General features: G+C 42.2%; 1 protein-coding gene across 18 annotated transcripts in view; it reads left to right on the forward strand.

Moving 5' to 3' along the window:
- Nucleotides 1-12,516, forward strand: part of tcf7l2 (transcription factor 7 like 2) — a 76,173-nt gene that overhangs the window by 13,254 nt on the left and 50,403 nt on the right. For all 18 annotated transcript variants that reach the window (XM_046853486.1, XM_046853488.1, XM_046853494.1 and 15 more), the window contains exon 4: nucleotides 11,102-11,203. In XM_046853486.1, the coding sequence (XP_046709442.1) occupies nucleotides 11,102-11,203 (102 nt within the window). The remainder of the gene's footprint in view (nucleotides 1-11,101; nucleotides 11,204-12,516) is intronic.

Raw genomic sequence — 12,516 nt, forward strand, 5'->3', positions numbered from 1 at the left:
TGCATGGTAAAACCCACTGGCTTATTTAGCATGAGTTTAGTTGGAACAGAGCAGACATCCAAAGTCCAAGTGATCCCTGTGTGCAGCCTGTGTATCCAAAAGGGTGTGGAGAGGCAGGGGGTGAGGGCTCCTGCTTTATCTCTCGATTTCACGTGAACCGTTGTTTTGACTCGTGAGCCACAGCTTCCCTTGGACACTTTCCAGAGGCAAGAAGCCTGCGTTTTTTCAGGAGCGCTTCAGAACCTCAGTGAAAGGCCATGGTCATTTGGAATTGGATTTCAGATCTTGTTGCTCCTACAAAGGAGAGCCATTAACGGCAAGAATGTGCGAACTAATGAATGTGTTTGTTGGTTTGAGTTTGTAATCATTATACAGTTCCTTCCCATTTCTCTTACTCTCTCTACTGCCCTCTCTGTCTGTGGTTCTCTCCATCATCTGTCATTTTGACACACAAACAGGATGTGGAGCTTAAAAAAACATTAGAAACATAACCAGTAATGGTTGGATGGCGTTAGCCAACACTTCCGTCAAGAGGAAGCGTGGCATTTAGAAAAGAAAACACACAAACAAAAATAGTGGTTTTAATTAGCATGGCTGATTATGATATGTGGTTACCCAGGCATGACTGAGGTGGCACTATCTTTGGGCATGGGGCCAAGCTCCTGGGAAATTTCAGGCTGTCCAAACAAGAAACCTAGCTTTAGCTCTCCACTTTCTCCCTCCTTCATTTCCTCTATGATAGTGTCCATCTTTCCACAGCAGGTACTGTGAGGACCAAAATTCTAGACAGAACCTCTTCATCCCCTTTCCTAAATTATTTATTTCTCTACATAGTATCTCTACTTTTGACCCTTTGGGTTCCACTACATTCATTCTCTCTCTCTCTCTCTCTCTCTCTCTCTCTCTCTCTCTCTCTCTCTCTTTCTCACTGATTATGCCTCCAAACTGGCAATAAGTTGATTGCTTTACAGACATGATGTAAGCCCCTGCCCTAGGGTACATCAGGTTGGATTTCTCCTGCTTTATCTTGTAAAGCCTAAATTAACAGCTAGTTTGGTTTGAGTTCTTCTGGATCTGACTTAGGGCTTAGGCATCATTCTCATGTGAGTCAATCTGGGTTTGATTTATTGCAGGTCTATCAAAAAAGATCAATGGAGGCTCTTTTGAAAGTAAATCCTGGTTGGTCTTTGTGCTTACTTGTCATCATTGTGATTTTTTTTTCCTATGGCTCTCACTCCTGCATTCTCATTCTCTCCCTCCCTTTGGCTGTCTACTCTTTGCTTTCTTTTTTCTGTTTTTTCCTGTCTTATCTCAGCTACATGGGGAGTTAGCAATCAGCGGTGTCTGTGGTATTTTGCTGTTGTACTGGATAGATTTTTCTTTCTCATTAGCTATCCATCACTACAGCTCAAATTGAAGCCCAGATTTAGTAGCACATCCCAGTTGGCAGCTCAGTGCTTATTTTTATTTCAGGCCAGGTCTACCTGTACTCCTGCTCCTTACAGCTAGCTTCTTATGTACAAATAGGTACACAGTTCTGTGAAACGTGTAATAACGGACATGCTTTGAGTTACAGCTTTACTTATTTATTACCGCATTTATTAGTAAAGACACGTTACTCAACTACATGTGTTCCTTTCTGGTATTAAGTAATTAATTTTATTATTTCTGTATCAACTGAGCAGGGTTAATTGAGATTCCACTTGAGCTGACTTGGTGGATCCGGAACACTCTGAGCAGGACAGTGTGCCAGCAGCCGGGCCGGACCTGGCAGGCAGGCTGTAATCGGATCCAGCCATGTTTTCGGTTCTCCTTACTCGTTCCCACTCCCTTTCTCTCCTCTTTGCTCTCCTCCATCTCTTCAACAACAGGCCTATTATATGTGTTCAGGTCTTTCCTCCTCCTCTTGAGGCTGTGACTCTTGAAGAATCTGCCTGTGCAGTACACGCAATAGTATGGCAATGCTGCCTGACCAATGGTCACACATGCACTGACCTACTAAGGCTGAAAATGACTGCTGTGAATGAGCAGGGTTGAGTGTTTGTCAATATTTATTACACAGAGAGGATGGTAAAGCTCATATCACCATGATTAAACACTGTCACTGATGTTAAGTAGAAAAGAGGATGTTACCCTGTGACTTAATTTTTTTTTCCGCTTTTGTCCTCTCTCTCGTCTCAGCATGTTTTTTCACCCTGTCTTTTATAGCCTTTCACTTTCCCACCCCTCACAGGCATGAATACCATAATATGTTATTTTGTGTGTGTGTGTGTGTGTGTGTGTGTGTGTAAACAGAGAGAAGCTAGGGCAGATCAATGTCAAGTTCAGGTGTGTCCTCCTTCCTGGCAGAACAGGGCCGAAGGGCTGGGGTGGGGAGGGGATGTGCATCGTGGGAGACGTGGGAAGGAAGGGCTTGCTGTCAGCAGCTGGACCTCTTAATCCTATAGGCCTAGGGGAAAGGGTGTGTGTGTGTGTGTGTGTGTGTGTGTGTGTGTGTGTGTGTGTGTGTGTGTGTGCATGGGCGTGTGCGTGTGCGTGTGCGCCTATATTCAAGTGTGTGTCCAGTAGGTCTGACATTTTGAACACACCTCTGTGGCCATAATATTTTGCACAGCTGAGTCCAGTGTGTCTGTGTGTGTGTTTGTCTCAGCATGTCTGCACAAATTTTTTTTTTGGACAGGCCTCAGTATATGTTGCACATGCAGGGCATTTAAAATGTAGTCTATTAGTCTGTTTATTAAGAGAAAGTAAATAACTGTACAGATAAATCATCCTGGTTCTTATTGATTTAGGATAGTTAAAGAGGGGGTGGGGGTGGTAGAGGAATGTAGGTAAGGGTGTAAAGGTAGTGAATTATGCCTTCTGCCAGTGGCATTAGCCTTCGATTTGTACTAGCAGCACAGCAGAAATTGCTGAAAGTAGTGATTGCATCATATTTGGACTTCATTAGGATGAAGCACACTATTTAGACACATTCCATGCAAGCTTGCGCCCACTCTCCCTTTCTCTCTCTGTTTCTCTCTCTCTCTCTCTCTCTCTCTCTCTCTCTCTCTCTCTCTCTTTCTGGCATAGACTTTTGCATATATCACGGGCTGGCAGGCTAAGAGCCTGGGACTTCCCCACGCCACACTCCAAGCCTTTGATCCCTTGCTTTGGAGGTAACATCAAAAGGAGAGGCATAGAAAGGCAGCTACTACTGTGAAGTTCACTGTTCAACTTGATGGCTTGGCTGAGGTTTTTTTTTCTCCCTCAGCTGACAAAAACACACAGTTTGTAGCCAAGTCTTGTTTTAGGACATGTTAACCTTTATTGAAGCCATCTGTTTTTGTTTTTGTTTTGTTTTTTGTTTTTTTAACCCCCATACTCCATTGGCCAAATAAACGCGAGTCTTGTTAATCATGCGATGGATGATGTGCACCTGCCATATTGCACCGTATTGCATCAATGCTGCAACTTTTAAATGGAGGTTTGATAAAAAACGATAGCAGGCTGAGGAAGCAGCTACATGCATGTTCAGCTACATTCAGCTTCCTTCTCTTCTGATCTGACACGGAGCTGTCTGAATCTGTTACGGGAGTAAAATTCCACATCCAGCTGGTGTGTGTAGAGGCCTCGCACTCTGTACACTGTTGTGATCTGTAACAGGAGTCTATGTCATGGTGGGAATGCAGCTCTCTAACATAACCTCTGCTGACAACAATATAAACTAATTTCTCCTATGGTTTATGCATGTCTAGGAAAATGTGCTTTTTACAGTCTGCACTAATAAAATAGTAATAGAATTCAATTCACTGTCTAATATGCCATGTTGTTTAGTGCCTAAAAAAGAGCATGCATATATTTAGGCCTATTCTTTACATAAAGGGACATATTTATAATTTTTATAATTACTGTTTTAATTTTATTGATGCTAATCACTGTAGGCCTACTTTCTTCTGTGTCTGACTCTCAGGCTGTGACCACCTCTGGGCGTGTGTGTGTGTGTGTGTGTGTGGGTAAGGCATTAGGGCATTAAAGATTCTGTAGTAATTGGCTTGTGTGATGGTGTGTGTGGCCACTGATTGTGGATGGACATTGAAGGTAATTAAGAGAGAGTAGGGGGAGAGCTCTATGAAGCTGGGGAAGGGTTACCAGGTCCAGGTCATTTTTGCTGTGTATCTGAAGGTGAGGGGGACTTTTCTTGGGTTGCACAGCAGAAGAGGTTGGGGTCACCCAAACACCTATTTTACCGCCACCCTCTGACCTGACTTTTACTATCCGCCATGCTTGCTCCATTTTTATTAACCATCAGCACATTATTTATAGACATGTTTCACATGATGGTGTTTTTGTGGTTGACTGAGGTTTTCTGAATGACCTCATGATTACTGGGTCTGCAACATAACCACAACGTACTGTATAAATATATACAGCAAACATATTTGTGCAGTGCTGATTTTCTTTTTCTATAGGAAGTATTTGGGTTGTATGATACAGAAAACTTTACATGTACATGGTTTGTGAGGACGGGTTTAATTAGGATAGATCTTTTACGATTTTTATAGGGATTTCTTTAGGGTGTTCTTTGAGGATGTGTCCATGCTCCTGTCCTGAAACCATTCTGAAATTCGACTCAGATTCCTGATAATGGGTCTCTGCTGCGCTCTAGGGCCAGGCCTTATGAATATGGAGTTTAAAGTGCCCAAGGTTTGTGTGTGGGTGTGTGTGTGTGTGTGTGTGTGTGTGTGTGTGTGTGTGTGTGTGTGTGTGTGTGTGTTTGATGGTTTTTGAAGGCTAATGTTGCTGCTGGAGGTGAGAACCCTCTTCATTTTGAACTTGGGAGTGTGCTAGTGTGGTAATTACCACCTCATGTTGGCTAGGGATGACCCACCTCCCTTCAGAATTATAGTGTTCTGTGTGTGTGTGTGTGTGTGTGTGTGTGTGTGTGTGTGTGTGTGTGTGTGTGTGTGTGTGTATAAACGCTCCAAAGTCCAAAACCCACGCTGACTCCATTTGAGTTGTTCTCAGGCACACCTAGTGCGAAGCCAGGCCTATGCGCACGTAGCTGTTAAGTAGGTCAGTGTGTATGAGATTCCACAGGGCCGGAATGAGAACCTCACGGTGTGGAAGGCTTGAACTCTGTGTGTGTGTGTGTGTGTGTGTGTGTGTGTGACTTAATACTGTGGACTTTAGAAGCCTGTGTGCCCCTGCTGGTGCAAACACTGGCACTGAACACTCTGACCCAAACGTCTATTTATAGAGTGTGTTAAAGAGTTTGTAATCAATCAGTGAAAGACAGATAGAAGGAGTGGGGAAATGATTAGAATGACCACAGTGCTTAGAGTAAAAATATGATGATTTTACAGCAACTAAAGACCAAATAATACAAGTAGAGCTTTTTTGATGCCTGCTTATTTAACCAGATTCTTTTGGATGCAAAAAAACTAAAAACTTTAAATAAAATTGTCACCTGCTCTGATGATCTGTTAAAATAATGCTCGTTTGTGCTAGTACTTCTTTAAATTATTTTGAGTATTTTTAGCAATTAGAGAACACGGTTTCACTGGATTTATTGTCATTACATGTGCTGCTTAGCCTCTGTGGACTTTGGCAGAACCTGCTTTATTATCTCCAGGAAAGACGCCATTTATATGATTCTTCACATGACACAACAACATCTCTGTGTGTTAGCTTTGCTGCTAGATTTAACCACTCTGTTGGTAGTACAGGTATAAGGTGTTGCTCGGTGCCATTCTGAACGTTTCAAGTGACTCAACTGCTGTTTGACTTACGCATAAGCCCACACCTTCTAGACAAACAGAGCATGAGCAAAGCCACACATACCTCATGCTTTAGTGTTTTTTGGACTGCTTAGTATAAACACACCTTGATAAGATGCATTTAAGTGCGTGTGGGGGTTGTGGGGCATTGTGAGGAATCCTGGTACAAGACTATAGCATTTCTACTAGATATATTTCCCCATCGCAACATTATGTCTTTTCTTTGCAAAGTACAGGATAAAAGACACCACCGTGAGTTTCAAAAGGCAGCTGCGTCTCGAATAGTCTGTAGGATTTATTTAAAGGAAAAGAGTAGTAAACTGAAAGAGAGTGGGAGAAGGTGTCAGAGAGAGTTAGTTGGAGAAGAGGGGAGAAAGAGGAAGGTGAGAGGTGAGTGGTTGGAGGAGAGTGAGCTGAGGTCTCAGGCCCCGTGCTGTCAGAGGGCTGAGAAGCCCCCAGCGGTTCTGGCTTTGGAGTAAATGCAGGCCCTGCAGAGCCTCTCCTGCCCCGGGGCACACAAACCCCAGGCCTGCCCACATTCTGCTTTTATTTTCCTGCTTGCAAATTGCCTCAGGCTGTCTGAGCTGGTGGGACGTTCTTTTCTCGTTTTTTTTCCTTTATTTACTCATAAAATGTGTATTAGAAGAACTAAGCCAGTGTGAAGAGCCCTTGTGTAGACTAACTTTTAGTTTCTTGTAGTGAGGGGGCAACTCTTCCATCCTCAATCTTCGTTTTCCTCTGCTTTCCATCTCCATCTCTTGTGTTCAGCTGAAATGAAGGGCATTTGAATGTCTGCTACACACATACACACTTTCCTTTACATCTGAAGATAGGTACAGATTCCTCTTGGATCAGCAATTTTCAAAGAGCCTGGCTGGATCATCATTTTGTCCTTCTCTCGCTCTCTTAACAATCACAGAAAATTGCTTCTTTTGTGAAAGTGAGTTTGTACTCGAGTGCGGTAAAGTATGCGCATTCCCGAGTGCCTTTGCTGCTGCACCTGTAAACAAGCCAACGAGAAAAAGGGCTTCAGCAGTACGAAGAGCTTTGCTGATGCAGGTGGGGATTTTGAGAACAGGAGCTCTTGCATCTATCACAAGTCTGATCTGAGTTTCTCTGGACTTCTACAATTGAACACAACAGTGTCAGCCTCTCCAGCCTCTTTACTGTGCCCTGTATAACCACAAGTATTAGGGTTTTATGTGGCTTTCATACATCCTTAGTGAACAATAAGGTTTTGTATTTTTGTGTCTAAATTATCTTTAAGTGTTCAAACCATTCTCAGCTTCTTCTACCCCTGTGCATGTTCATGTGTGTGTCTTTGTGGGTTTGTGTGTGTGTGTGTGTGTGTGTGTGTGTGTGTGTGTGTGTGTGTACGTGCTTTGCCGTGTATGCGTCTGACCCCTGGGCACAGATGGGTTGGGATATGGAGGGCATTTCTTAGTGTCTCTAGTGGGAGGCTGGCCAGCCGTATGCTGACTACAGCCTCCAGCCCTGCATCCCTTTTCCTCTCTTTTTTTTCTCTTTCTTCTTCTGTCTTTCAACCCCTTTCTCTCTTTCTTTCTATTTTGCTAGATCTGTCTATTTCTGTTCATTTGTCTATTTTTGTCTGATTAGATTTGTCTGATTACAGAAAGTGTTCGCTCTTTACTTGTTTTATTGAAGTACCCTCTGTGCCAGGATGGCATTGGGTTTTCTGGCTAAGATAAATAATTGTATTATTTCTATTAATTTTATTTCACATTGATTATCTAACTAATAACGTAATGTCAAGTGTCCAGTTGAATTAGTTCTTCAAGCATTACTTTATGTGTACATTGCAGCCTTCTACAGCAAATTAAAGTTATCTTTCAAATGGAACTATATGGTACATACCAAAGAAATGTGCCAATGTGTGAATTGCAATCAGCCAAAATGTTCCTACTCTGAACTGAAATCTAAGCTGTTCTTAATGTGAGTAATTCAGTTTAAAAATAACAGAAATGTGTTAGTTAATGATTTGGAATATGGCAAAAAACAACTTTTTTTCAAACTTACTGTTGCCCATGTGCCCCTCCTCTCACACTCTTTCTCTCTGGGAACTCTTTGGGCAATGGAGGGAGAGTTCATCCCTCTGGGAGGATTTAGAAGACTCCCTTGTCTTTCACTTCATCAGAGACAATTGAGTCATTCAGGGCCATTGTGGCAGTTCGGAGACAGGAGAGAGGAGGCGATGTAGGCTTGGAGGCCTGATAGAGGCTGGGGGAGTGACGGGAAACCCCTGCTGTCGGAGCAGGAACAAAGTGCACACTTTGGGCAGATCTCACGCAACCCTGGTAAAGGGAAGGGTGGGGGGTGTGGGCAACGTGTCCTAAAACTTCGGAGCAATTTGACACATTAGAATGGCACTTGAGTTACCCAAGGGGCCTACTATGGGGGAAATGCGGTGGAGGACGGGAGGCAGCAGGCGGAGGTCAGGGGTCAGAGCCCAACCAAGTGCATCCGTCAGTGGGCAAGGAGGGAGCTGGGAAGGGGGTTGATGGAGCTCTGGCACTGCTGCTTTTCTTGGCATGCTTATAAAAACTGTGGCAGGGATTAAGGAAAGAACATTTGCCGGAGTGGTCTGAAGTGGATACGCCTGTTAGAGCATGTGCACTATGCCCTTGCTGAGGTGTCGATTTTCACTCCTCTAAATCTAAGCACTACAACCCTGGAAGCTGGGATGTCACCTGGATCATAGCCACCATGCACAACTTTATTTTCTTATAGATTACACTTACGGTAAATATAAATTATTACGAGGGGCATTTGTTCATTTAATGGGAAGCAAATCCCGAAAGAGCACCGTAACTGAACATTTGGAAACAGTTCATGGATTTAGTTTTCTAAATCTTTCCATCTTTTTAATTGTATCACCCTGTTTGCCATTTTTAAAACCAGCAGCCAATAAAAAACACATGGAGCTCAACAGGAGAACTTTATGACACATCCTTTCCCTACAGAGTACAGACACAAACTCATAAACAAATAGATGTACAGGAGTAGGCAGAAGGAGTAACAGAGAAAGGGGAGCAGTGGAGCTAAGGCCAAGGTGAGAGTCAATAAGTCCCTCTAGCATCAACCACAGGACTGCACCCTGCAGTGAACCTACCGCTAATTACCACTGAACAGACTGGTTGTAAGAAAGGGTCACACTCACTCTTATGGTACACACATTCTCGTACAACAAAGCCACAAAGTAGACACGTATCCTCTATACAAGTACTGCACTAACACAAAGTGATAGTTCACATAGCCACAGGGAACAACTAAAACATGTAAGATAAAAAAAACTAATTCCAAACCTATGCGTACTTTCTCCTTATTAAGTCCTTAATATTTAATGCTCCAATTGGTAAACTCTAAATGGTTTCATACGTAGTATCGTCGAGGTCAAGCACATAGGTGTGGTACTACGATTTAAAGAGAGAAATGAAACAGTTTGATTGGCTAGAGAAGGACAAAGAGCAGGAACGGTTGGATCTAGTTAGAGATGAGGAATGAAATGAAATTTTTTTATTCGCAACTCGGTCAAGTTTTTTGGCTAGAATCCGAGCCCAGTGGTTGATGTCCTGATTGATTCACTGACCAACCTACAAGGCCAACCAACTTGCCAGAAGTTCTCTTTGGGGATCTTGGGTTGTATAGCAAAGCATACATAATGAATAAAAAAAAAAAAGATCCATTTTTATGTCAGGTTTACTCCAAATCCATTTTTCATGTTTTGAGCTCTAGGTGGCATGCCCCATTGCCTGTGGTTCCAAGGTTAAGAAGCAGCTCCTGGCTAAGGCCTTATTAACTAACCTTTACTCATTCAGTATATTTTGCTGCATTTTATTACTTCGCTGTTGAAGTCTTCAATTTACCTACATGGCCTATTTAGCTCTCTGTGATAGCTACCCGAAACCCCCCCACGCACACGCGCGCACACACAAACACACAGACACACACACACTTGTGTCTAACCACATTAGATAATCAAGCATTTGCTGAACCTTTATGCAAATCCGGTGAACCCTCCTCTTATGTCCTCAGATTGTTTGAATAATCGTTTGAATTTACTCTCAGGCAGTGTATGAAGCAGCTATTCTAAGAGAACACGTTTCCTCCTCTATGTGTAGTGTTATTCAGGTTTCCCCTAATATCGGCAATCAAAAGCCAGTTAACCTCTGACCAGGGTAATTGAGATAATGCAAAGGGCACACTTTGTACCAGAAAAAAACAAAAGCTCTGAAGCTCCTGATGAGCTGACCATGACCATGACTTTAACTGTCTGACATTCTGGAACCAGACCATGTCTGTGTGTGACCTTGTTTTAGAGTTCCTGACTTTTCATTACTTTTGCGGGTCAAAGGTTCACAGCTTGAGGTCGTTGGCTTTGTGAATATTGGAAGGACGGTGCTTGCTAAGGCAGATTTATTTGACAGTAAAAAGAAATGAGCTGCAGTGTGTGAGGTTCTGGCCAGGCTGGGAGGAAAGTCTTGCAGATCTTTGAGTATGTGTGTCTTGAGTGCAAATATAGACCAGACACATAAGAGACAGTGATATAAAATAAAGCCTACACCTTGAAGCAAGGACCAGGCTACACTGCAAGCTGAGTTTCAGGATGGACATAGTCAGAGGAAAGATGGGACAAATGGAATGGCGCACTCATTTCCTGTGACTGAGAGAGGCGGATGGGGCAGAGTTAAAAAAATGTCACTTACAGCACTGTGGCTATGTATTTTCTCTTTAGTGTAGGCTGTATTGTATGACTTTACTATCTCTTACATTGTACATTTTAATTTTTACCTGTGTCTACAGATGAATGTGTGCCCTCTGATCCGAACCATGAATGCTAATAATAATATTTTACAGCTTAATTGCATATCCAGTTGATATTTTTAAATATCTCGAGCTATAGCTTGAATCATTTTTTTTCCTTTATTGTGAGAAACTGTGTGAATGTTTGTATATGAGTCTTAAGGAGCCTGACTGGATCAATCATTTACTCGCTAACGGTTGCTAAAACGACCTTTTATACACACATAAAAGCAATGCAATACAGCTGATATTATCAGCCTTTCCGCAAAATAGAAAGTAAGTGTGCTGACATTTCTTAATCATCCAAGACGTCTCTGAAGAAATGATTCCTGTGTCCATGACACTCCCAGATCGAACCTCATGCATTTTTCCAATCCAGAATGAGTTTTAACACAATTTGCTTTTGTATTCCTTTTGCTTTTTAAACCATATGGCCATTTTTCTTCCTCTTCTGTTTGCTTTTCTGCATTGTTAACATGTTTTTTCTTTGTTTCTCCATTTTGTTTCTTTCCACCATTCAGTATCTACAGATGAAATGGCCACTGCTAGATGTTCAAGCAGGAAGTCTTCAAAGTAGGCAAGCACTTAAAGATGCCAGGTCCCCTTCTCCAGCACACATCGTTGTAAGTAACACCCATTAGTCATTACATTTACAAAGCTCTTTGTTTTATGGTGCACACAAAAGATCCTTTTCCTGTGTCTTGTGTTGTCCGCCTCGTTGGGATCTCGCGCCACTGTCCTAAAACAAACCTGCCGATTGGGTGCGAATGACTTCAGCTTTTTGTGTGACAAGTAGGACTGCATAGAGCTGTGCAGGTTTGAACTTCAGTGGCACACAGAGGAGGAGAGCTGAATCTTACACACTATTAACTGCGTGGCATTCTCAAAGGGTTTCTGCTAAATTCATTTGAAGTTCCAAAGCTTTTTAAACCAGTTTGAATTGAACATTTGTTAACATCTATGTAGAAAAGCTAGCTTATAGGAACACTTAGAAAGATACATCTATACGCATATAAATTGGTGGTTTTAAAATGAATGTGTTGTTCTGAGATAACTCTTAATGCTACCAGGAAATATATGATACATTTATTAATATAGTAAAAAAGAACCAATGTCAAAATAAAAAAAAATAAAAAATCTCCTACCTGAGTATCCCACGTATTAGTCTTGATTTTGAGATAATGCTAGATTCGAAGGCTGTTTGTGGGCAGGTAATTGTAAATGCGCTTTTCAGTAGATGACCTGCTGCAATGTTGGATTTATGAGGTAAAACAGATGTTTCCATTGTTTTTGGTCTATAAAGTAATGTCAGTTTATCATAGCCTAACTACAGGCTTCTGTTCTTCACAGCATGTCTTTGGCAAATGGTGTTCTTCACAGTGGCCAAACAACATGATAGACACTGTATTTCCTCTTGCTGCTGAGTTCCTACTAATAGCTTTTGAATTTAATTACAAAAATGCTTAGAAGCATCTGCATGGGACTTACAGCAACACTGATGGGGCTACAGGCTAGCCAGTAATTCTGCAGAGAAACTAGTGCTCCCAGCGGTTCTCATATAGAACTGAACGGTTCTCATATAGAACTGAACAGTTCTCATATAGAACTGAACAGTTCTCATATAGAACTGTTTGGTTAATGGCCATGCCCATGAGGTAAAGGTAACAGTCTAATAAATATCTGCCAGTTTTTATACAGATTCAGATGACATAATAGCCAGTCAGTAAACCCCAATCTCTTCACACATTCAACAATCATCAGTAACACCAAAGGTAGACATATCAATGCGCTGATATAATGCAAGTATGTAACTTTACCTCATGGTGTACGTCAGGGGACCAACTGCTCTGTTCACTCCAGAGCAAAGCTGAGAGCCTTATTTGAATTTGCAGTCCTTTGTTTTGGTTGGCAACTATCTGGACTGTAGGGTCAAGCA

The sequence above is a fragment of the Silurus meridionalis genome, chromosome 7, assembly GCF_014805685.1.
Source record: "Silurus meridionalis isolate SWU-2019-XX chromosome 7, ASM1480568v1, whole genome shotgun sequence".
Classification (NCBI taxonomy): Eukaryota; Metazoa; Chordata; class Actinopteri; order Siluriformes; family Siluridae; genus Silurus; species Silurus meridionalis.